The sequence below is a fragment of the Accipiter gentilis genome, chromosome 18 (genome assembly GCF_929443795.1).
Source record: "Accipiter gentilis chromosome 18, bAccGen1.1, whole genome shotgun sequence".
NCBI lineage: Eukaryota > Metazoa > Chordata > Aves > Accipitriformes > Accipitridae > Astur > Astur gentilis.
This window is the reverse complement of record NC_064897.1, coordinates 14152604-14178227: the sequence shown is the minus strand read 5'-3', so window position 1 is coordinate 14178227 and position 25624 is coordinate 14152604. Positions and strand designations below refer to the sequence as shown.

At 39.2% G+C, this 25624-nt stretch overlaps 1 protein-coding gene across 1 annotated transcript in view; it reads right to left on the bottom strand.

Annotated features, from left to right (window-relative positions):
• Positions 1-266: 266 nt before the first annotated feature.
• Positions 267-25624, bottom strand: part of SLC15A5 (solute carrier family 15 member 5) — a 34998-nt gene continuing 9640 nt past the window's right edge. Inside the window, exons 4-9 of the mRNA XM_049822181.1 lie at positions 22480-22703; positions 19789-19975; positions 14860-15048; positions 10395-10526; positions 2224-2332; positions 267-375 (exon numbers count right to left, since the gene is read on the bottom strand). Of these exons, the coding sequence (XP_049678138.1) occupies positions 267-375; positions 2224-2332; positions 10395-10526; positions 14860-15048; positions 19789-19975; positions 22480-22703 (950 nt within the window). The remainder of the gene's footprint in view (positions 376-2223; positions 2333-10394; positions 10527-14859; positions 15049-19788; positions 19976-22479; positions 22704-25624) is intronic.

Here is a 25624-nt window from a genome sequence, read left to right as displayed (position 1 = left end):
ATACCAAGAAGTGAGCTCTCATCGTCCTCAACGTGCATTATGACAGTGCAGCATCCTACAAGGCCAAACCCTATGACAACTGCTATTTTGTAAATTTATAAATAACATTATTATTCCTTAGATAATTCATAAATACATTGGCCGTCCCACTTAAGCACACTAGGTAATTTATCATTAGAAAGCTGGTTGGCAGCACAATCAAAATTTAGTCAAAGAAGGGTGAAATTTTATCAAGCTTTCTCCATAGGAGACAAAATGGGAGAACTTTACAGGACAGTATCATAATGCTTGATGGCTTTTTCATGCTTCAAAAGTTTTTCTTCAGGAAGACTTCCTCTGAATTCATTGGTGTATTCCTGATTCAGATTGTTGTATCTGGGAGGGAGGATAGGGAAGGAAAACACTAAAATAATTATCCTTTCTGGGATGAGATTAATCTATTGTTTATTAGGTAATATTTTGCAAGTTACAGTGCCTTCTGAGTCCTGGACAGTGATATATGCTTTCCTGGAACCTTTCAGAACTTCAGGATGAGAAGTGCCAAACGGGATGCAGGTGCTAATAATAACCGTACTGTGTCATTTTAACAAATTTAAAAAAGAAACAGGCTTTTTTCCCTCAGATAAATTTTAGTATATTTTTTCTAATTCAGCGTTTTAAAGCCTTATTTCCCCCCCACCCCTAAGTTGGTGTTTATCTGAATAGTCCTCACCCTTTTTTCTCCCCTCTGGGAGAATTCTTATTCAGCACAAAATGAAACAATCACATTTGACTCAAAAAAAAGGTATTTCATGTAGGTTTTGGTTGTCTTATTGAAAAATGAGGTACCTTGATTTTGAAGTGAAATACCAATTTGAATTTTTTTTAATTTATTTTTTAAGACTGGAGGTCAACAAATTTCCTCATAAAAATATGTTAATTTGTGGCAAAATTATTCGTTGAGTTCAACCTAATCTTATGGCCTCTGTTTTTGACAACCAACCCCTTTTTGTTTCAGCAGTAAACGTCACAAATGAAAATTTCATTTTACAGAAGAATAAAATTCCATTTTATAAAAGTACATAAAGGAGAAATTTCTAATCATGACTTGGGGCACATTTAAAAGAAAAGAACCAAGAACTAGCCACCAGAATAAATGGACACTTGTGCCTCAGGTTACATTGAAATAATTGACAACACACTATTGTAATCTTTGGTGCTGTAAAGTTAGTGCTATATGTAATAGAAAAAGCAGTATTTTACCCAAGAGTTCTAGGAGTACACTGCCTTTGGAAATTTTCTATTATTGCCATTATCAAATCACTACTTCATCAAGGTTTCTGAAAGATTTCCATAGAAGTGCTGCCCCAAATTTCCATAGGACTGCCTAAGAGAATGCCACTCGCACGTGACCCTTTGCACTCATGGTGACACAGGTTGCTTCACTCCCTGTTCTTGCCTACAAGTATAACTTGTAACGCTGACAAGAGAAAGTTAACTATGATTAAATGTTCTGGAGCACAGGAGGCAGGCCACCTTTCAAACCACCCTGGATGTGATTGCAGTTGTGAGTTCCTTGCATTTTACAGGCAATATACAGGCATTAAACCTAGGCTCTATAGGTGGCATAAAATTGCTTCCTGTGGGGGGGCTAATTGAGCAATTCCATTGTATCCAGCAGAAAGTTGCTTTTATCTCATTGCCCAGTAGGGTATCAGAAAATATTTCAGAGTTATTCTGTTGAAACCACTGCATAGAGCATTAACCAGTAGCGGTCTGCTGTTTTGTTGCAACCCCTTCACAGACTGTCCTATACTGAAGATGTAAGCTCGTTGAGACAACAGCAACATTTTCCATATGCTGGTATAAAGCCAAACGCAGTGGAGGTGAGTTCCATGACTGACATACCTTGGTGCTGTGATCTAAACCCAATGTCAACATATTTATGTCCTTCCGTAAAGGATAGGATGCTGCTCTTTCTTCAAAGAATTTTTATATATTGATAAGACCCCTTAAATATTTAAGGCTGATTACATGAGTCTTTTTTTTTTAGCTCTACCACATAATTTTTACTGTGAAATCTCTCTCCTCAAGGCAGATCAAAAATACTAAAGTCTGAACCCTGAATGATAACTTATGATCTATCACTACCGATTCTTTATTACACGTTAGTTTACAGGTTTTGCAATAATTTCCACCCATAACTACAAATGAAACATCAAGCTTTCATTTTCTCACACATACCTGTGTGCAATGGTCCAGAACCCCAGGGTGTTCACCATCATTAAGGAAGCCAAGAAGAAGAAGAATCTCTCCAATTTACCTTCATGCAGCAAGTGTGGAAACCAGTTGCCTGGCAAAGCAGACATTTGAAGCAGAATTAGTTTACCTTGCAAGATGAGACATGGCTCATATGAAAGACACAAAGATAACTTTGTGTAAGACACAATCACAGCATTTGAACCCCCCCGCCCCGTAGCTATTTATACAGACTTCATTCTCACAGCACCTACGGTTTTTTGAGTTTACAGTATACTTTGCTCCTGCTTTGCAGACAGACAAGAGATCTAGAGAAATTAAAGGACTTCCATAACAAATCTGAAGTGTACTGGAAAACCTAACTCTGCACAGCTACTACTGCAATGATCGGGCAGTCTCTCTATATTATCCTGTGCACATACCTAAATGAATGTCAAGCATGAAAATTTTAGGAAGAGCTAGAATTAAGGTGGTCTGTAGAAATCCTTATTCACATCTCTCATGCTTTTAATAGGCCCTTTTTAAGAAGGAAAAAAAAAAGTCATAAACCCCATTTGTTCAGTGCCTTGGATGGTGCTCTATTACCAAGATGCTACCTGACATTTTACTTTACCTTTCTTTATAGCTGCCTTTAGCTGTGAGTCTACAACGTGTCCCTCTCTTGCACATGACATTTATTTGCATGAATCAGATCTTTTTCTACCAAGGCTTTTGGCAATAGTGTTTGAGATATTTTAGCAGCTTAAACTCCATTCAGCAGAGGACAGTACCGCCTATGTACACCCACAGTCTTCCCTGCCTGTATTCTTGTGTGCTTTAGTTCGCAACTGTATTGCTTTTGATGTTGTTCATTGCAACCAGTCTGCAAACAAGCTGAGGTGGTAAATCGCTATGGAAATCAAGATGCTTAAAAAGAAAGCCAGCCTCAGTCAGTCTGTATTTGAAAACAATCTGTACCTGAAGTACCATAATCAACTACAGCAAAAACATAAAACCACGGTGAAAAAGAAGTTACAGTACATACAGAATACCAGAGAGCTCTACAATGCTGTAACAACCTTTTACATTATTTGGGAATACAGGATATTTGTTGCCTTTGAAGAAGAAAGAGAGACCGTCTTCACTGGCAAGTAGAGAAGTGCAATAGGAGCAAATACAGAGCATGAAACAGCTGGTGCTGAGAATGTGACGTCCACATTATACACAGCTCAGCAGGGTTCACATCAGACCAGTTCCTACCAAGAGCTGGAACGCATCAGGTACAAGCATTTGTTTGGTTTAGTTCCATTCAAAAGGAATGCAGGTTTTTTGTGCTGCAAGATCACTCTCTGATGCAAATCAGAGATGATCAGGAGATTCAGATCAAAAGCACACTCCTGATCTGTACTAACACACCAGCATCAGTGTGCCCAGAGCCACCGTTCTTTGCTCCCTCAAAGTCTGGTACCGAATCCTAGCCTTCTGAATAGAGTGGCTATTCACCACTTGAACAACCTAAAAGGGAGAAGAGGAAAACCAGCTTTGCTGTACAAACCCGATAGGCTTAACTGATCTTTTGGCCGCTAATGCCATCCAATGTCATTCTTAGCTCGTCCCAATTTTCTCATTAGAGAGAAAGAGCAGTTCCACAGCCCAGGAGAGCCAGCAGTCAAAGGATTACACCCCACCCCCCTTACATCTATTTACGTTTTTCTCTTTCCTCCACATCTTTGAGTTGTAAACACATTTCTTGTAAAGCAGTTACCTTTAGCTCTCCTGGGATTAACAGAGAACAACTGCCACCAGCGCAGCAGCTTTCCTTAACTCCTCCACCGTTTGCTCCATGCCACATTACCTTTCTGCCTGTCACAGAGCAGCACCACCTCACCTCTGCGTGTGCGGTTCCTTTTGTAGCATTATCTCGGAGCAAGTCTTAAAACGTATCATTTAACATTGTCAGTTGACTGAACTCCTAGGTGCTATAACTTCATTTTAGTAGCTTATAAACTTTTACTGTCATAATTCACAATCAGGTGGTTTTTCATTTCACATCCCCCAGTGGCCAATAGAAGTCACAGAGAGAGCGCGTGTATCTGATGAAAGAGAAAGCACGCATGGGGTTCGGCGCTACAGCTTGTCAAAGCAGAGTTCACACTGTCTGCTTGGTTATTTACATCAGCTGGGCTAACTAGATGAGCAGTAGGAGCTTCCTAATGGAATGGCTTTTACAATGGAACCCGAACAGAAAATATGTACTTAAAAATAGCACCAAGTGATAAGGGGGGGGGGGGGGGGGGGGGAGGAATCTAAGCTTCTAAGAGAACAGAGTAAAATGGACCTTTGAAACTGTCTTAATGCTAGCAAAGGCACTATATTGAAGCATTGAAAGTGGAAATAGTTGGTTTTATCAGGGTGGGAGGGCAGTCCAGCAAGCAGGAGCGCTGGATTCTGCCCCCACTTCACCACCGGTCTGCTCCGTGGCCTGGGTCAAAGATCATTGCTCCGTCTCCTACCTGCTTCTTTAGTAATTGCCAGTGTTTAAACAGTGAGGCCACGATAACGACACAAAGCCTTTGGAAAATCCTGTTTTATAAGTGAGCAAAAGCATAGGCAGGGCCAAAATTAGATTGGGCATGGTAAGACTCCAGTCCGCATAGCATGTGGGCTCTCTCTCTTTTACTGCTCTACCTGAAGCAAGAGGTAGGAGCAAGGCTTTCTTTTCCTTTCAGTGAGGGGCAACAAGGTTTGTCAAGGTGCCTTTCTCTACAGAGAAACAGGGGTGGCAGCAGTCCTAGAGATATCCAGACTTATCCGACTGCCAATACACATCTTCATCAGTGGATACAGCAAATATTACTGTAACTATTTCCTATTTTCAGCCAAAAATATTTACTTCTCACTTTTCTTATTTCTTCTTTTTCCTTTTTAAGTGGAATTTGGTTCTCCATGAAAGAGGGGATAAGCCTGGACTACATTTACTTCTACTTACGCTCACTGCACAGGGAATCCTCTGCTGGCAGGAAGCTTTGGGAAAACAACCATCGGTGTTAAGACATCAACGGTGTGTTTCAGGCAGCGAAACTCCCTTTAGATGCTTTCACCCCTTACCCCACTAACACGTTCCACAAGCTGTCTGCAGACTCCAGCACCCTCCACTGACTGGGTTTGGGGTTCATATTTTCAGGATTTTACTCTCAGCCGTGAACATCAGGCACTTATTGGGCCAGTTTGGTTTTGCTGGAGGAAGATGCCTTGGGCACTACTGTGTTTGAAGAGTCCAGTACTTTCTCATCCTTGAATCAGCATGCAATATGCTAACAATTCACTTTCCCCCAAAAGACACTGCCTTTGGGTTCTGTCAATCCTTTACTTTTCTATGGAGATTGCCAACAGAAGTGCCAATTACAAGGTTGGTTTGTCACATAGATAATTGCTCACTGGGAATTAACTTTCTACAACAAGCTCCCGATTTCCTTTTTTATTTCAACAATGGAAATACTTTGTAGCATGAATCACCACAGAGAATCAGAAGCTTCCTTTAGCTGTATCTATTTTAAAGACCCTTTTCTTATTGTTTAGAGGTGAATTGGTTATGCATTTCATGGCAAATTTAGAACAAATTAGAAGATTAAGTCTAGGCAAAGTCAGTTCCTCAAGCCTGCTATACCATACAGTGTTGAAATAAAGTGCCTGGTAAACTTTCACTGACATTTTGCAGCCCTATTGATTTCGCATCAAAAATGCTCAGGTAGTACAAGAAGGAGGAATATTATACAACACCAAGAGAAAACACCTGATCCTACCAACACAGGCAGAAAAGTAGGTGAAGCGGGGACTAGGACACGGACAAAAACGCTGTCCTGGGCTGCTTCTGGGGGTTGAGCAACAGTGACAAACCGCTGGCCATACTAGACATCAAAGAGGACGTGGAAAGGACTGTAAGCCAGTCTTTGACATATACTAGTGTACACAAGCTATCTGTTACTATGGTGGCACCCTTGAAGCTCTCAAGGGATTCACAACAAAGGCCAAAGTGGCGCAGGAAGGCATTCAGTTTGTTTACTGAATAACACCATCATATTTTAGTATTGGGAAAACACAGAAGACAAAGCAAAACAGTCGCATGCCAGAAGTTAGTCTATTCTGTACAACTCCCGCATTTTTATAGCTATACTGCAACCTAGACTACGATTATAGAAAAATTTAATTTGTATCTTAGAAAAGGATTGTATTGCCTTCCATCATTTCATCAAGTTAGTGGGCACATATTTAGTGTTTAATCATACCCAAATTAAAGTCTCAGTCTGCCTCTAATCCTTATTAGCTAAGTAGGCACCAGTGGACACTACCATCTGGACTGCAAGAAATAACCTTTAAGCTTTATCATCTTTGGTATTGAGAATTACACAAGGCTCCAAACAGGAGGAAAAAAACAAACAAGCAAACAAAAAACCAAACAACTCCCCCCGCCAGCCAAAACCACCAAACAAAAACCAGCACCACCACCACCCCCCAAGTTCTCTAAGTTCAAGCAGGAAAACTGTGTCTGGGGCAGTTTCCTCCTTCTGACCTTCCCTCCTGCCCTCCTTCTTACATATTTACATTAATATTTTTAGAGAAATATATTCTGAAATGATTGGCATAGGAGGACAGGTTTTGTCTTGCATCTTCTTCCCTTAAAATGTTAGGAGAGGTAAGAGATCCAAAAGAAAGCAGTTTCCCAGCTTGTACCGAAAATATCGCTGTCACCCGTCATCTGTTTGCACTCGTCAGTTTTTTAAAAAGTCTTATTTTATCATATTCACACCATCCTCCATAGATGCGTTAAAAATGATTAATGCAGCTTTGACTGTGACTGATATCTGATCAACTTTGCCAATAAAAACCCAAATAAAATTCTAACTAGTGACATGAAATAGGATATAAAAATGTTTAAATTTTGTCAACACCCTCTGTGCTTCAGCACTTCAAAAGACACACTGGAGGATCTACTTCACTGTATCCTGAATTTCTTCATGGCAAACATGGTCTCATTGCTTAGAGATGGGAGAACCAGAAATAGTCTTGGCTCAGGTTTTAGTGAAACACGAATCATGGGACAAGACAAAAGCACCCATAGCCCAAGAGTCACACACTAAACCTTGTTAAATCTTACAAAACCATTGAATAAACGCTATCATCTTCTTTCAGCAAAAGAGAAAGAACTTTGGTCTTTCAATATAAATAAAATAGTTCAGCTTTTTAGGGAAAAAAAGTTCCAGTTGGTTTGCTTTACCCCCACTTCCATAAACTGTCCAGATACTGAATGTTTTACCAGCTCTTTAAACAGAGCTGGAAAAAACCAAACAAATGCAAGTAATGAGAGCATAATTTGTGTCATTCAATCTTAATTTGACCTAAGAGAGTTTTATTGTCTGAAGTGCTGTCATCTCTAGAAGGTTCAATAGGTAACCATTAGGTTTTATAAATTAAAAAAATATTATTTTGTGGATCTTAAGCTTTTCATCACAAGCACCAAAGAACACCATAAGAAGCACAGTAGAAGAGTTTGGAAAAATACAGATGGAACAAGAGAATTTTGTATATAACATTTCCTGTCAAACTAGGAAAAAACCAAAACCAAGCCTAAATGCCTCTTTGGTTCTGTTATAGTCTATACCCAGCTCCAGAAGTCTGATCCCAAGCCTATTTTGATTTATGAGCCAGCAGGACAAAAGTCTAGCAGGGATGAGTAGAGGAATACTCTAAGTCTTCAGTCTGAAGCATTATAACACAAATGAAGTTACAGAAATATCGCCATTATTTACAAGCTGTGAATTGCGTGAGTTGTGGTAAGTTGGAATAATTAATCTCATTCAAGCAGGGAACACTGGGAAAGAGATACATTTTATTTCTAAAAATAAGGAAAATCTCACTGGGTAAGAGCCCGATACTATGTTGTTTACATATTAATAGGGAAAGTAATCTCTTACGCTTCTAACTAGAGCAACAGAGTAAATGTTAAACACTTTTCACTATCTTTTCTCTAAAGTTTTTCAAGTTTTGCAGAGGACTTCCCCTATTTAGGGGCTTATTCAGGACCATTACAGCACTGTAATCTGAATACAGACTGTCACTGAATCCCTTGGAAATTTAAGAATGACTTTTGCTCAGGATAATAGTGCAGTCGATTCCATCTACAGGAATGGCAGGTTTGACAAAGTTAAATGAAGACATAAGTTACACCTTTTTTTTTTTCCAAAAGCTAAGTAGAGAAGTTTGCCATCCAAATTCATAAAAGCGAGGAGTATTTTAGCCAGGAAACTTTTTCCATTTGCTCAAAAATCTTGAGCAAAAAGGGTTAGAACATGGCAACTGCAGACTGTGGAGAATTTTGAGAGTTCAGGCTTTTTGGTCCCAGCCAGGATAAGAAGTTGAAGGCTCTGATAGAACAGTATTTCTGGCAAGAAATGAACATTTTCTTTTTTGACTCAATTAAATGTTTTCATACAGGCTTACAGAAAAAGAATAAATTGCCTTGATATAAGATCAGACAAAAATCTACTGAATTACAAACCAAATGCAAAAATTGATTTCCTCTATTGCTTTGTATGAAAACTTTCTGTAAAGGAATAAGTTACATATATAGTGGCACAACTATAGTAAAAATATTTTGATGCTGACATTATGCTTAATTATTTTATAAATACTTAATTATACCCAAAGTCAAATGTCAGTAAAATATGTCAATTTTACTAAAACAAAATATTTCAACCTTAATTCCCATACTTTTGGGGGTAGGGGAAGAAAAAAAGTCAGCAACACAGTCCCTCTTGAAGTGTTAGTTTCATTGAACCCGTATTACCCAATTAAAAAAAAATAAAAATAAATCTATTCCACTGGGGGACATTCAAGAAGCTCTGCTCTCCACACTGGATGTCTTGGTACTTAATAGTTGTTCTCTGCCTGATTCATTTGGGTAAGCATTCCTGGTTTTCACTCATCTCTAGGTGATGCTTTTATATTAAAATTTTAATTGAATTAAAAATAGCACTGCATGTTAAAGAACCATTCGTTTGTTCAGATCTTGCGAGCAGGAATTAAAAGTTCTTGTCATACTTTCAAAAAACCCACTTCTTGTTTTTAAGTTACATGGCTCTTTAGGTAGGGAAGAGAAGAACCCAAAACTTAATCATGAGGAGTTACAAAGTTCTGCAGTCATGGTAATTGCAATGGTGTCATGCATTAGGGCCAGCGCTCGTGCTCTGTAAGAGAACAGTTCTCTGTAGTGCAGTAACAAGGAAGCTTATCAACGGAACACCTTTCAAAGTACTGCTTCAGCAAGTGGAACTATTTCAGGCATGTGAACAAAGGGATCCCCGTCCTTCGTTTCAAGAACTCTACTTTTTAAATTTACTTGTGAAACAAGTCTTTTCTGTATTGAACAAAGATTCATCAGCAAAGGAAAAAAAGACTTTAAGAAACCCTTGGCCTATCTGGAAAGTCAGCAACCCAGAAAAATCTCCAGTTAAGGGCTTACACTAAATGCTCCTCAACAGGCTGAATCTGAAATAACTCCTTTTGAAACACTAAGTTCTCTGGGAATTGCAGTATTCATCTGCAAAACAGTAAAACCACAGCGAGACCATATTGTCACAGAATCTGGTTCTTCCAGTAGCCGAGCAAAGGGAGGGGCATAAAGAAGGCAAGAGAGTAGTAGTGGGTCTGGGGGAACAAATTCTCCAGACAGCTTTGAAACACTCAACCCAACCTCCTTTCCCCTACAACACTGTGGAACAGAAGGAAAAGCATGTTGTCCATTCTTTGAAGCACTAAGCTTGCTCTCATCGCCAGAGGCTCCCACGTAAGTGTGGCTAACATGAACGTACTTCTTCATGAACATAAAAAGGTGCATCCTAGACTATTTATTTTCTTGTCTTCCAGAACAGAAGTATGGAGATTGGAGGTAAGGGCTTCCTGCAAGATGCCATCCTCTAATTACTCCAACTATCAAAACTAAGATGACTCATTAAAATTGGATGAATACAGCTGGAAGGCAATTTCCTATCTTAATTCCATCTTAATTGTGAGAGCAAATCAATAAAACTTTGGCATCTCCTTTAATTCTGCTGCCTAATTCTCCAAATCAATAATAATAGAAAACTGTTCAGGAACACCGGTCATAAGTATATTCTTACCTTGAGTGCCTGCGTGGGCTGTGTGAACAAAGAAAGCTCCCATAAAGCAGCCAGCTCCATTAAAGAGAGTTAAGAAATGCATGGAAATCCCTCTAATTCTTTCTGGCACAAGCCGGAATGCAAGTAAGGAACCTTAGAAAGGAACCAGATACAGTTACAAGTTTTAAAAAAAAAAAAAAAAGTAAATGATGGTAGACGATAGATAAGAGAAAAAAATCCAAAGTGTCTCTAATAGGGACTTTCCATATTTTACACAGAGTATGTACTTGCTGCAGAAGGGTAGTCAGACATGTTAGTAGGTACCCTAGTAACAAAGGGTTATCTAAACTCTTTAAGAGACTCTCCAGAACAAGCCATGCCACATACAACTATCGATATTCCACAAGTACGTAAAGATCTTTCACTGCTTTCACCTTTTCAAACCTCAGGCATAGCATAGGCAAGAGAAACACCGCCGCAGTCAGCAAGCGTTAAGACAGCAGATGTGATATTTAACTGCAGGACAGCGGGACCTCCTATGCCAGAGCCAATGCCGTACAGCCACTAGTAAATACTTCCAAAATCCAGAGCTCTACCTTAACCTGGACACTTAGTTACCTTGCTTTAGCTTAAGGCTGGACAATGCTCCTCTTCCCCAGAGAGCAACGCCCAGAGTCACTGGCTAATTTTTAAGACATTGTTCTTCACTTTCTTGCCAGAAGACTAAACCAGAAGAAGCAACAGCTTTGGTGGTGAGGTGGAGCTGTAGCATGCCGTTGTAGCATGGATGACTGTAAATACTCCCACCAGTTGTAATTTGGCTAAACTAGGTTACAGTAACAGCAAGTCGTTATGACAGCTGTTCTTTTTGAGCAACTGTTCCTGATGATCAATACCTTGTTTCCTAATTTCATACCTTAAGCCCTCATCCACACTTGTTCTCCAAGCCCCAGTGTCTCCCACCCCACTTTATTAGTTGAGTTTGAATGACCTCCAGCTTGAGAAACTTGTCAGCAGAGGATCCTATCTGGATGCCGAGTTGCCTGAAGCATCTCTGAATACAAACGAAACTTTGCACTCACCACCTTCCACCCTTTTTAATTTGGATGTCCAAATGAGAGCTTTGCAAGCATATTAAAGAAAAGAAAAAAACCCAACAAAAACCAACCCAACCCACAGGCAGTGTTTTTTCCTCATTCGCAATGGGAACCGAAAGCCTGAGGGCAAGAAAAAGCAGGTGAGCCTGGGACACCATCTGTAGATGCAACAGTACAGTCTGAAACATTGTACAGTCAGTGTCCTACCTAATTTGAATCACTAAGAGCCTAAGAGGTTTTTGGTTAGTCCTCCCTTCTAAAAGCAGGGGTGCAAAACATGCATCTTGGGCCAAATTCAGCCTGGGTAATTGCATCCTACTTACCTAAATTACCCCTGCTGTTTCAATTGCATACTCTGTTCCTCGCTTCTCCCACGATGCTGCTGTGAGCTATTAAACAGCTGCTGCATTTCACCCTGGAGACTATTGCATTTCATCGGTGGGTGAAGTGATCCCCAATATATCCTTTAACTAACAGAGCTGGTTGTTACAGGGCTTCCCATTTCTAAGTGCTTTGAGACATGTTGATGGGCAGATGATATTCTTGCAGCACTTCAGCAAACACTGCAAATCTGCTAACCCTTTGTAGGGCAAAGCAGTTACAGTGCACCAGAAGGCTTGGACACTGGCAGTGTAACACAGCTGCTGTGGCCAGCAGGCTGGCTTCCCTTCACCAGCAATCTCGCGCACTGTGGGGGCAAATGCCTGCTAATATTGTCCCACAGGATGGAGTTGGTTTGGTGGGGTTTTTTTCCTGTGGATTTGTTTTTTTGTGGTGTTTTTTTTTGTTTTGGTGTCGTTCCCCCCCCCCCCCCCAATCATTGGGCTTTAAAAGAGTAATTTCCTAGTTGAAACCAAGCTGGGGGTACAAATTCAAGCTGTCGGAGGCCTGTGAGATCTTACATTCTGACACTGTGGAAGAGAGCAATTATTTTATCACTGTTTCATTTTATTTTTTAAAGACTACCTCAGTGCTAGAGAAATATTAAATGCTGATATTATTCTAAGAGATGCTTATGCCACCTGAAGCAGATGATTATATAAAACTCCTATCAACAAGACACTGAAATATATTGTATAAACACAATTGTAACTATCAGAGTTCAGTGTAGATAAAGAGTTCAGTATGCCAAATCTAGCTCCTCTAACCAAGCGCTTCGGAAATGAGATATCTCCTCTCTTCCCTCCGATTACAAGTGTGAACATTTCTGTCTTCAACTTGGATCATGTACTTTCAGGTCAAGTAAATTATTATGATAATCGAATTTGACCTTCCGCATAACAAAGGCAGGAAAATGTCAGGAAAGGTGAAACAACTACTTAAGTGTCTAGGCTGTCATTACCATCCATGGAGATCCACTGAATGGTTCCTGAACAGCAATTCAGTTCAAATTGAAGTAGAAACCTAGAGCTCAGTTCAGTAGCCTGAATACAGGTGCCCAGTGCTCCCTGAAATACTCTAGTGCACCTTAGCCATCGGCACGGGGCTGTCTGATTAAGGAGCAAGACCTACGGAAAAACCACACTCTTCTCCAGCAGCAGCTGGAGGCCAGACAGGTACCAAAAAGAGCCTGCTTGCCCCACGTGTATAGCCTAGTTACTCCATGACAAATGGTGCCAGACACCTATGTGTGGGCAGTGAATGGAGGCCTGCATCCCCATCAGCTACAGCAGTAACCTACTGTTTTAGGTACCTACACCTTTAGTTTTCTACATGCAAGTCTCAAATTCAGACTTAGTCCCATTTATTGGGTTCTTGAATTGCACCTCTGACCACAGCTTTTAGCAAGATGCTTAATCTCTATTTAAATAGGGAAGAAAATTTTCTTCCTAAGAAATTCTAATCACACTCCTTTAAAAATATATAAAAAAACCCCACAAAAACAAACAGAAAAAACCCCACAAAAACCAAGATGGAGGTTTTTTTCTTTTTAAAGGCTAATGTCACCTTCCATTCACTGGACTTCTGTTGTATCCCAGCGTGCTAGATTAGAAAGCCTTATTCTACCAGCAATATGCTTCACATGCTTCTGCATGAGAAGACTGTAAGCAAGCCACCTCCTAACCTTCTTTTTGTTAAGCTAAACAGAGAAGGTCACAGTTTTCAGTTACACTTAGCCTGTAACCTAGAAACCACATTACCTGTCTAGAAACCTGTCTCGGTTAAGTACTTGAGAGCTATCGGATGAAGAGGCATTATGAAAGTGCTAAGTATTTAAAACTAGGGAAAATTACCTTTTTAGTGACAGACCGTGACCCACAGCTCTCAGCAGTCTTAGAGTGTAAGAACGAAGCTGAGACACTGAAGATATTTCCTACTCTCAAACAAAAATCTGAGCATTTCTGGGGTTGTCCTGGAACAATAGACACTCAACCTGTAGAATTAAATTCCTGCAGAGATCAGCTAGTCAATGACTTTATCTGTGTCTCTAAGTGAATGTCGATTACATTATTTTTGTAATATTAACATTCTTTTAAGTTCTGCAAGGGAAAACACTGGTAAGCACTCTGTGTGCCCCACAAAAGAAAATAAGCCTCAGGAATGTCAGTGTAGATGTGGAAAGGTAAATTATGGAAGGGAGAGAAGGTTCAGACTCACAATCAAGAATGCGTCTACATAATTTATGGATGGCAGGCGTGAGCTAAGCTCTGCCTGTGCTCTGCAAAACAGGAGTGTTTATCTCTGGCTCCATGCCACAAGCAAAGGCATGATGCTCTGTGCAGGCATGTTTGCATGACTCCTGACTTGAGCACAAACAAAAATCTTGCATCTGCTTACAATACTCTCCAGGTTAGCCTGTCAGTTGAATTGTGTCACCCGCCTGCATACACTCTGTGTCAGTGAAAAATGCATAATAATTCTATTAGCTGGGTCCACAGATGAAAAGGGTTAAGCTAAATTGCTTCACCTTGCTTTGTCTGTGGCCTCAAAAGTGCTCACTGACCACAACCACAGCTCAGCTGTCACGTACATATTTGTTCCATCTCAAGAAAATCATCACAGAAGAGTTCAGCTCAGAAGGAACCTCAGGAGCTCCTCTGGTCCAGCCCCGACCTGAAGCACGTTCAGCTTCAAGACCAGTCACGCATCCAAGCGCAGGGTCTCACTGCTCTGATCATCCCCCCACCAAACGGTGGATTACACCCCAGGGACCGGACCCGGCTGTGTTGCCTTCCAGTTAATCTGGAACAATGTCATTGCTCACCCTGAGTTACAGCCAGAAAGACAAATTATGCTACTCTGAAGCAGGTAAAGCACAGATCTGCTCATTAAGCCCATGGAAGAGAGCCAGGGATAAAATATCAGATGACAGTAATTATTTTTAGGAAGCCGATATCATTCTCTGCAAATCAGGACACTCTTGCTTTAGCCTATTAGATTTTACTTACAGGAGGGAGTTACCAAGGCTTCAGCCACTCCAAGCAGGATGTACTGAGGAGCTAAGTGGAAGCAAGGCATGGAGGAGACCAGGAGAACCTCCTCGGAAAGCGTCTGCTCCACCTGAGGGAAATGCTTTCGGTGTATTTCAGAGAAGCCAGCAACCATCACAGAAAGTGCAGCAGATAACTGACCTACAACTGGGTAAAGAGCACAGAGAGCATTCACCAAGGCTGTCATTACAGGATCATCATTTATTTAGAGTGAAGCAAAGTCATAGGAGGTGCAAAAGAAGCTCCCCCACCCCATACATCCTCTCTGGACACATAAACATGAGTAAAGAGTACTTGCTACACCACAAACCTAACTCTATAAACATATGACAAAGGTACACCAGCTCAACACGGAAAGAATTTAGGGATGCAGAATAAATGAGCAAGGAAAAACTTTTCTGAAGAGTGAAGTCACAAAAAAGAACTTATTTTAAAGTCTGAGGGAGGTAAGAAAGGAGGAAAGAAAGAAAAAGCAGCACTCCTTCCAGTTATCACAAGAGACTGGGTAGGAACAAGACTACCCAGCAGGGGGAAATTCTTCTGTTCAAGGAGCAGTAAGGTTCTGAAATACACACAGACACTGTACGCTTTACCCAGTTCTTTTCTACACAAAAAAGAAGTAGTGCAGTTGAAGTACTGGATTTCTAAGGCTGCAGGCCACGGTAGCTGGGAGAGAAAAAGATCAGCAGTGCACATCACACCTCAGGAGATCAAGCATTCCTACATTTTCTCCTTTCCCTCCACTATAGGGTTCCCTTGAACTACTTCTGAAAGTTTGTTGGATAGTGCATTTGCTGGACTATTTAACATTTTAGGATGACATGAGCTGCATTACCAGAAGACAAACTCCAGCTTTCTAAGTGACTACACGTAAACCATTGGACTACAGTTGCCTCCCGCCTTCTTCAGCTGTCCTGAAGAAGTATCACCGCATGATCTGTAATACACGGCATCCACAATATCTTTCAGTATACTACTGCACATGCAACGCATGGAGTCTTACCCCCTGCCTCAGAGGTAAGGCACAAGTACTGCACAAGCACACAAGGCAGAAAAAATCCCCACCTATGTGTTTAGCTTCCTAATGCAAGATAAAAGCTTCTAATAAACTCGGACGTATACCACACACTTCACCACACATTGCATAGAGGATACTATTTAAATGTATTACTCTACATTTCTTGATGTTGACAGTATGAAATGGTTGTAGCCTATCAGAAAACACAGAGAAAGCAAAGTTTTCAAGTCAGTCTCCTGAACTCGAAACATTTATACTTCTGACGTTTTGAGGTCCCATTCATTATGACTAAGTTTGTGATTCCTCAGCATTTCTAAGCTATAATACAAGTAAAGGTGTAAGAATTTGGTTTCTTTTGACATCTTTGGCTCAAATACCTGGACTATGTTTTTCCACTTGTCTTACAAAGCCTCGCCTCACTTTGCAACCAGAAATTGTTACACTTATTAGATTTGACATTGACAGTCACAGGCTTTTTTTAATGTTATATTTATAACATGTATAAAGTTTGTCTCTTTGGGTGTCAGGACAGAAGGGGCAGAAAACTGAAATAGCTAAGTGGCCTTAGCCTTCTTATGTTTTTGCACGCATCTGTTTCTTTTCTCAGCAGCAAAGTCTCACACCTTCCACCAGCACAGTTTTCCTCAGCTTTCATGACATTGAATACCGTCCTCCCTGCCTAACCAGAAGCTTGGAGGCTGTTTTGCTGTTAAGGCCCCTCTAGTGCTTAATAAGAACATCAATGAATTATTGCTTGAAAATTGATGACAGGAGGGAATTCAACTGCATTTTCTAGCCAATGCACCTTATCAAGGCCAGGTAAAAAGCCCTCAAGGAGCTTCTTGCAATCTACCAAAGCAAGAGTTCTCCTAATAAAAAATTATGTTAGTACTAAAGAAACCTCAAGCAGTTCTATATTACTACACAGTGCTATATTTTAAGCATTTTCCTTACTAAAAGCCAAAACATTTCAGAAAAAAGTAACCTCTGAATGCCCAACAACTGTAATATTTCTTTTAAGGCATTATGTGGCAGAGGAAGAAACGGAGAGCCTTGGAGACCTGGTTTTCCTTCTACCTCTTGTCCCTTCAGTCCTCTTTAAAACAAGCAGTTTGGAATGACCATCTGAGGCTTTGGTTTTATAGAGGAACTGGCTGCTTTTAGGAACACTTGGAGCTGATTCTAGGACAAGGTTGTTTATATTATCTAGTGACTAAGGTTGTATTGGACCTTTGTGATTCCTGATCTCATACCCCAAGTAAAACAGGTCAAAAAGCTTTCCTGGAATTAATACTTGTTTAAACTAGAACATCTTTTAGGGAGAAATGGTCATCATCAACTCCCAAATCACCTGAAATAGACATTGGACTGGAGGCTTGCTTTTGTGTACTGTACGGAGAGCTGTTCTCCACATCGCTCTTGGATGGAGTAAATCCAAGCCTAATAAGACCTTTCAGTATAATCAGGCATTAAGAATATTACTGCAAGAACTTCTGTGGTTCAGGTAGAGCCTCTTGCGCGTAGCTGATGGATAACTATCCAGAAGACATACACCTTCAGTTCTGTGCTGAATCTTCTATACTATTGACTAAACCGAGCAACAAAATATAAAAGAACCCTCCCCAAAACCAAACAACTATGAAACTGGAAAAATTCTAAGTTTGTGAAATATTCATGTTTTTCATGAAGAGGTCCAGATACTCGATATATTTGGGACACAATCTAAATTCACGGTAAGATTTTAAGGTTTTTTAGATCATACTTAATTTACAAATAAACCAACAACTATAGAGAAAGTAACATTGATTACAGTTTCCATGTAGATTCTTATTAGAGAGCAATCCGATATTTCAGCTCAACATTGTCTATATGGTTTGTCCTTGAAAACTGTTATTCTTGACATACTGAAAATTTCCAGAAAACTATTTAAATTTCTTCCTCTTACAAGACTTGAATTAAAATATAGTTACAGGCTGGCTTAACACCAACAGCCTATTTATACTTCCAATTTTGTTCCTGAAAATAATTGTGAACCTAATTAACTGTTGGCAAAAATATTGGCACTTAGAGGTCTACCATATTTGCAGGTGCACTCATATACTTGGATATCTAAAGCCATCGCCTGTACTCACAGGTATTTTTATGCCTCAGGTAATTTATCACCCCTAACAGGAGGCTATTTTAATAAATGACGCTATTAAGAATAAACCACTGCATATATTCTACTGCTGTTCAACATAACAGGATAGAACATTAATACTAACTTGAAATTTCCATGGTTTTAAGGAAAATTATTATCTGAATGTGCTTTTTGTGTTTTAATGCAGATGTTATTTTAAAAACTAGGGTAATTGCAACCTGCTGTGTTATATGCATCTGGTTTGTATAAAACTTAATAACACTCTTAATTAGGCTAATTTAGTCAGATTAATACCTCTGTGTGTGTCAGTACTCACTGTGCTGCTTGCCACGGGGCACTGAATTAATAGTAACACACTGAGAAAATAGTCGTTTATAAATATTTTTGTCTGAGGTTTGTAATGCAGGCTGGAAGATAAAAAAACGTAGGAAGTTTAATGAGAGTATCTACGAAAAGGACTAGATTTAAGTGAACACAGAATGGAAGCTGCTTTTCTGGTGGTGCTATCAGAAGAGGGTTGCAGAGGTTTCTTACAGATCCTAGAACATAAGAGGTTTGGCACTATGGGGTAATTAAAAAAAAAATAATAAATCACATCAGTGTCAGGCCCAACCCCTACTAAAGCCATCATTACTTCCATGCTATGAATTTCTCCAAAATGAGTGCCAACCTGCAAGCTTGAGCTTACAACACTTTATGTTGAAAACACTGGGACTCAGAGAATACTTCTTTGTACCACATCTATGAGAATGAGATAATACTTCACCTCTGGAGATCCTGCTTTGCTTTAAGTGAATGTACAGTAAGGTATGTTTCAGTTTATGATTTTAATAAATAAAATTACTAAACACCTGGACAATTATCCAGTACTAGATATACAAATGAAAATTCTAGTACTAGAGAGGAAAGCTGTACCTCTCCAAGTAACCTGCCACCTGTGAACTGTTCGGCCTGCTCAATGGGAACAGCAGTCCAGTGCTATGCATCCATTTGTTTTGCATAGTTGCCTGCATGTTTTCTTCTGCTTGCCGGTTCTAAAAAGACCTATTGCAGACACACAATTAGACTAGATACTTTTATTTCACTTGTGATGCAATGGAAGAGTCTGGAATAAACTGTACAAGAGATAATACTATTTCCCTTTTATGAGCTACAGCTCTAATGCCGATGCAGTTATAGCATAAAAATATCAGAAAAACAAAGCCTGTGTTCAAAACCTAGTTATTTAACTCCAAAGACCATTCTAAGCAATCAACACTTCTCCAGTATCAGAGAGTAACTAACCGAAGGAGTCTCCCATCCCTCCTCAAAACTTTCAGAGTAAATTAACTTTCCAAAAGTTAATGGATAAACAAACATACAGAAGATAACCAAGTCAGAGTAAGTGTCAGGCCTAAATGGTTAGTGCCGTTTCTTTAACCAATTCCTTAGGATGACTCCTAGTTATTTATGAGCGTGTCTCAAAATTTTTTATTGGTCAGAAGAGTCTCAGTCTCTGTCCTACATAAAAGCGATGCATTTTTTCTTGATATCTACAATGTTTTTTCAGGACCTTCTTTTCAACAATTCCTTTGAAACATATTTACGTCTGAGCATAATCCCAAAACAATTCCATCTTAACATTTATAATCAGAAATAATTGTACGGGATCATCCATCAGCTACTGAAGTTTCTCTTTCAAAACAGAATACATATTAAAACTGCATAAACACATGTATTTTATACATACCAATGAAAATTGTTGGAGAACGTCCAGTGTCCTTGGCATTAAAGAGACACGAGTTAATTTGTTCCAAAATAGGAACAAGAATCAGTAGTGGCACGATGCTTATCACATTCATTGCTGCAACTGGCAAGACGAATCCACTGAAATGCAAGTTGGAATTCATAGTCTGGAGATAATATCCTGAAGGAATCTGTATTGAAGAATAAAAACCCATTCCATAAGTATAGCAAGTACCTTTCATGGATAAGATTTTTACTACATTTGGAAACTTCTCCAACTCTTTTCCTTCTGAAGAATCACAGTAAACCAAATATCTGCTGGCCAAAAGAAATGACCATTCATGATGAAAGCCTTTCAGATAGTGACATTCTCATTCTCTGCCAGAACGTAACATTTTCCTTCTATTTCATTTGCTCCTGAATTTAACACATCTAAGCAGCAGTCCATGAGTTTATTTGATCATCCCTAGTTAGAACTATCAGCCAATATACTAAAAGGTTCTGCATAATACTTTAGTCACTTCTCACAGACAGTGTTTGACAGAACAGAATTTTAGAATAGCAAGATGCAGAGTTATTTTGAACTTCTGATTCTGTGCTCAAGGTGGGAGTAGTTTTTAAGATGCTCTTGCCAGCATGTGGCTTTAAAAGCTACAGGGAATGAAGATTTGGCCACAGTCTTAGAACCAGGTTAATGTAACTGACAGCCATAGCAGCTATATAGAGGACTTCCTTCTGAGAATTCAAACCAGAAGAAAACAAATAACCAGATGAGGAGCCCACCAATGGCAGTCATCAGGGTAGGAAATTAAGTAGATTTATAAGACTGTCTCTCACTTCAAAAGGAAATAATTCCTCCTGCATGTGTGAGGCTTTATAAAAGATCTGTTCAGTTTATTAAAAAAAAAAGTCACAATAGCTTCTACCAACAGATTTTTCAGTTTGTTTTTTTAAAGGAAGGTTGATTAACTCAGCATTGCAATTTCATGTGCAGCAGGGAGTTATAATCTGCTCCATTTTACAGACTGATGGGAAAAAGAAAGAGAGGTAACTTGAGCAATTCACAGAGTACAGCCATGAGAGAGCTGGATGTAGAACTGGTTTCTTTACTCTATTTTGTTTTTAGAGAGTTCTAGATTCCTGCAGCATTCTGCATGGCTCTTCAACATGACTTGTAATGCCAAATCCAGGTAGAATATTACTGCTTTATAGCTGTCTGAAAATTAATGTATAGTTAGTAACTGAGCTCACACAGGGTTTCTCATCAATGGTTTTTGTCAACTCTGCTCACTGGGAGTCTGCTCAGTGCTAAAGAATTACTCAAATGCTAGCTCTTAATAAAAATATTTTTCACCTACATTCCATTCCCAAAAGAAGATATAAATTGTAAAAGGGTGAATAAATGGCAACAGAACTATGAAATATCAGAATTGAGGCAAATTTTATTCGTTCCTTCTTTCCACTGCCTATTGCAAATCAGAATTGACTTCTTAATAGGAATTAAAATATCATCAACATGAATCACAGGCAATGAAAGCTGTTAACTTCATAAGATGGAGAAAATACTATTAATCTTTACAAAAAAGATACTGATCTATCACCTAGTCTAAGAGTGAGCCTTAAATGCATTGGAAATTCTGCCAAAGGAATAAAAGTCATCTCTTTCAGCAGTGCAAATACTTTTATATTTTCTAGATATGTACCTGATTATTAAACCCCAATTAATGCTATCTGGTTCATTTCCATCTGGTTATTAATGCATAGCCTCAGCCACATGTGTGCGTTTGTTGGTTTGGGGTTTTTTTTGTTTGTTTGTTTGCTTGGGATTTTTTTGTGCTTTGGGGGGAATGGGGAAGGAAGAGGAGAAAGAATTAGGCACACGGATGGGAATGTAGGATGATGGCAAAAGGGAGTGTCAATAAAGCAGTATACGGTACATATTCGTAAGAATTTCCCTAAGCAGCATTTTAACACCAATAAGTAAAAATGAATTTCCAAGCCAGCTCATAAATTTGTTATTCCAGTTGCCAAAGGGTAAGCTACCTCAAACTCCTGCTTAGCCAGGATCATCCAGACAGAAATGAATCTGAAGGAATCATGTCAGCTTAAGTAGCTTCTTGACACATTTACATTTATATCATGTACATGCACTCAGAAGTGGAAAGAACCACATAGCCTGATAGAGAGGCTGTGGAAAGACTGCTTCTTCCCACAAATGGAAACCCACCCATTTCCAACACAGGTACACCAGCAACATAATACCATCAAAACAACAGGAGAAATACGCAAGCAAAAGAGCAAATAAAGATTTGCTACCTCTCCCAAAAAGTGAGTGAACATTTAAGAAATTGGAAAATTACTCTTTTTCCAAAGAATGCTGAGCCCAAGTCTCCGATAACTGCAACATAGCAGCGTGAGGAGCACAGGACTCTAGCACTAGATGTTTCAGCCAGTAAGGGTTCAGAGAAATGAGCGGCAAGTAGTCACACAAGCTCCTTAATGAGTCGTGACCAAGTCAGTTTTACTTATCTGATGACCTGAGAGGATATGGCAAGGTATATTCTGAGGTAATTAAAGCTACTCTGCTAGGTTGCTCTGCTGGTAAAGCAACAGTTAAAAAACATGCCTAGAGACATAGTAGTAAACACATGTCACAGTATATTTCAAGATTTTTGTTTAAAAGCCATGTACCCACCTGCATAATACATGTTCTGTATAGAATTTGGAAAGCAAACAACGGGAAGAGCCTGGAGAGCAACTTCGTGCTTTCCACCTGAGTCTCGCTGTACTGACCACCATAGTTTTCCTTGGCATGATCTAGCCAGTTTGTCATGCTTCCGCTAAAGTACCGATATCGCACGCAGCATGTTTTTTTCAGTGCGCTAGCAATTACCCCAAAAGTCGTCAGCAGGGAACTGTCTACAAACAATCAGAGACATTAGACATTGGTATGTTTTTACTTGCTGCCAAAACAAACAAGACAAGACAAAACACTTTGGGAGGGAAAATGCAGCCTGATATATTCACCTTTATGCCTTTTTGGGAAGGGGGAAGGCAGTAACAGCCTGGATTTCTTCCAAAACATTCTTTTTTTTGGAAGCCAGCTGGTTCACAACCTAATTGTTATGAAAGCAATTCAGCCCAAAATCCACAGAGAGAAGTGCCTTTTGCTACCAGTGATTTAACACACCACAACCACCCGTTGCTGTGGTTGAGCAGTTAAAGTATTACTTTCCTTCGCTTTTTGCTTTCTATTGATTGAATGAGGTTAGTTTTCAATTCAAGACTGTACTGAAATATTGCATATCTGCTGAAGTCCAGCAGCAAGGGAAGGGTAGTAGTGAAGTGAGAAGGAAAGGGAGCTCAAAAGAGGGCTGATGAAATAAGAGAATTTTCATGGATGCATTTCAAAGCCAGAAATATTACCTCAGGACTTCCAAGTAACATGCTGCGGAAGAGGAGAAGTTTCCAATCTAGTATTTGGCATATTAAAACCTGGTTACTGGGTTCAGGAATTGCTGACTTGGTTCTCAGACTCGGAGGAAATGGAAGTAAAACAAGGACAAAACTATTAGCTTCAGGCTCGGGAATGCAGATTCATTTGCCTTTGGTAAATTGCCATACATACAAATAGAGGTTATAGCACTTCTCTGCTTTTCTGAGAGTGTTGAAGCAGTACAATAACTTGGGTATCTATAAACTAATACCTTCCAAAAATTAAGGTGAACTAAGATTGCAGAGGGAAAACATCTCCCTGCTATCTCTGGTATGGAATTTTTTTCCTAGAAATATCCATTAACATCTATTGGAAGCACTTGCTCTAGAGTACTAAGAAAGGGCATTTTATTAGATAACCTAATGTTTAAAACTCTGGCTGTTTAGCATTAACCTGTAGACTGTTTGCACTATTGAATAAAATCTGAAATAGCATATCAAAGCTTGCAAACACAGAGAGTTGGTACAGTTTTTATTGTTCTGTGTGACTGTACTAGGCAACTATTCTTACCACTCCTTGTAAGTGATGTTTAAGTTTAGGATCTAGACTATTTGAAGACCAAATCCTAAGACTAAAAGAAAAATCTGCAGACTTCCAGAGTGACTTGACCAAGGAGCTAACCAGAAAACAAGTGGGACTTGGGGGTCTTGTCATGCAGAGTTATTTTCAGAAGTAAAAAAACAAACAAACAAACAAAAAAAAACACAAAAAAAACCCAGAAAAGTCAGTGTCAGCTCAACTCATTGGCAGAACTAGTAGTTACATGGTTTAGGTCAGAGAAGTGATAATCTTTTGCTTCTGCCTATGCTAGAGGCTGGACATTCACAAAGAAGGAATGAAAAACAGTAATGTTGTGTTACTGCTCTACAAGGGTTTGAGCCCAGTCAATGCTGAAATAAGAAGTTACACAGAGTATCCCATGACAAGACCAGCAGACAGCTCAACAAAGCAACAACACGGCTGTGTCCTGGTTTATCTGACCTAGTCTCAAAGATGGTCAAGGCCATCTCCTTTCCTTTGGAATGGAAGATGTTGAGCAGACTTTTGTTTCTTACTCTCACTGAAAAAAAGACTAAAATAGACAACAAATCCTGATGTTTCCCTGCCTTTCCTAATGGATCAGCTGAGGCCCTCTTTAATGTAATTTCAGTCAGCTACCTAGGAAACATTATTTTGTATGAGGCAAAACAGACAAATACATTATTTAGCTGTGTTTCTTGGCATGGAATTCCAGCAGATTATAAAATCTAATAAACTAGGAAGATAAAGCTGCTTGAAGTTGTAGTTCAAAAAGCAACCTGAATGATACATAGATATAATCAATATAAAGAGGGTTTTGCCAATGATGTAGTTAGAATAAGTATCTCTTTAAAATTAAGTAAGTATTTCTTTAAAAGAAAAGAAGTAAACCCCACAGATCTCAATAGTGGGGAATTCTTCAGATTACAAGTCCGATCAGGTAGCAAGAGCCATATTTAAAAGCATAAATATTTCTATCAGTGCACATTGTGTAGATCAACATCATACACTCCATACTTGCATTTCTAATGTTTTCATTAAAAAAAAAATAAAATTCTATCTGTATAGATATTAAATTGCAACTTTCAGAAAGCGATTTTCCTTCTCCTTTATACTTCAGCCCCGGGCTCTAGTGTTCTGCTACTTTGACCTTGATCTAATCATGAATATCTATGCTACTTAATTACAATAAAAAGCCTACATTGTACCCTAGACGGTAGATACACATTTTTTTCCCCCTCATCTCTGGTCATCTGCCAGTCCTCAAAATTATAGCAGTGGGAAGAAATGCAAATGAAGTCCATGCTTGACAGCTAAACATAATTGAAAGCATGATCCATATTTGACGAGTTACGTTAAAATAAAAAAGGCAGCGTATATAAAAATCGTTTAAGGTCACCTATAGATTTGAACTACAGTTCTGAAGAATTTCCAATTTTATTATTTCACTGGAAGGTACAAAGTATATTATCTTTTATTTTGACTAAGGAGATAAAAACTTTGCAGATATTGTAGAGATTAGCATTCTGCAAAGACTTGGAAAATACATGATAAATCAAACAACACTCATAGGAAAAACACTTGATAAAAAAAAATAAAAATTCTGCTAGTTTTGTTGATTGCCAAGATATACATAATCTACAAATTTATGTTATTCCACTTAGGAGGATTAAACTAGTTAGATGCTAAAACTACAGATTTAGTCCATATGAAATAGCCCAGCTCAGGGCTGGATACTAAAGAATTTTTTTAGCTTCTCAGATTGTAAGACCTGTAGAGAGCCCCAGCGAGCCAGCGAGCCACCATTCTCTCCATAAGAAGCTAG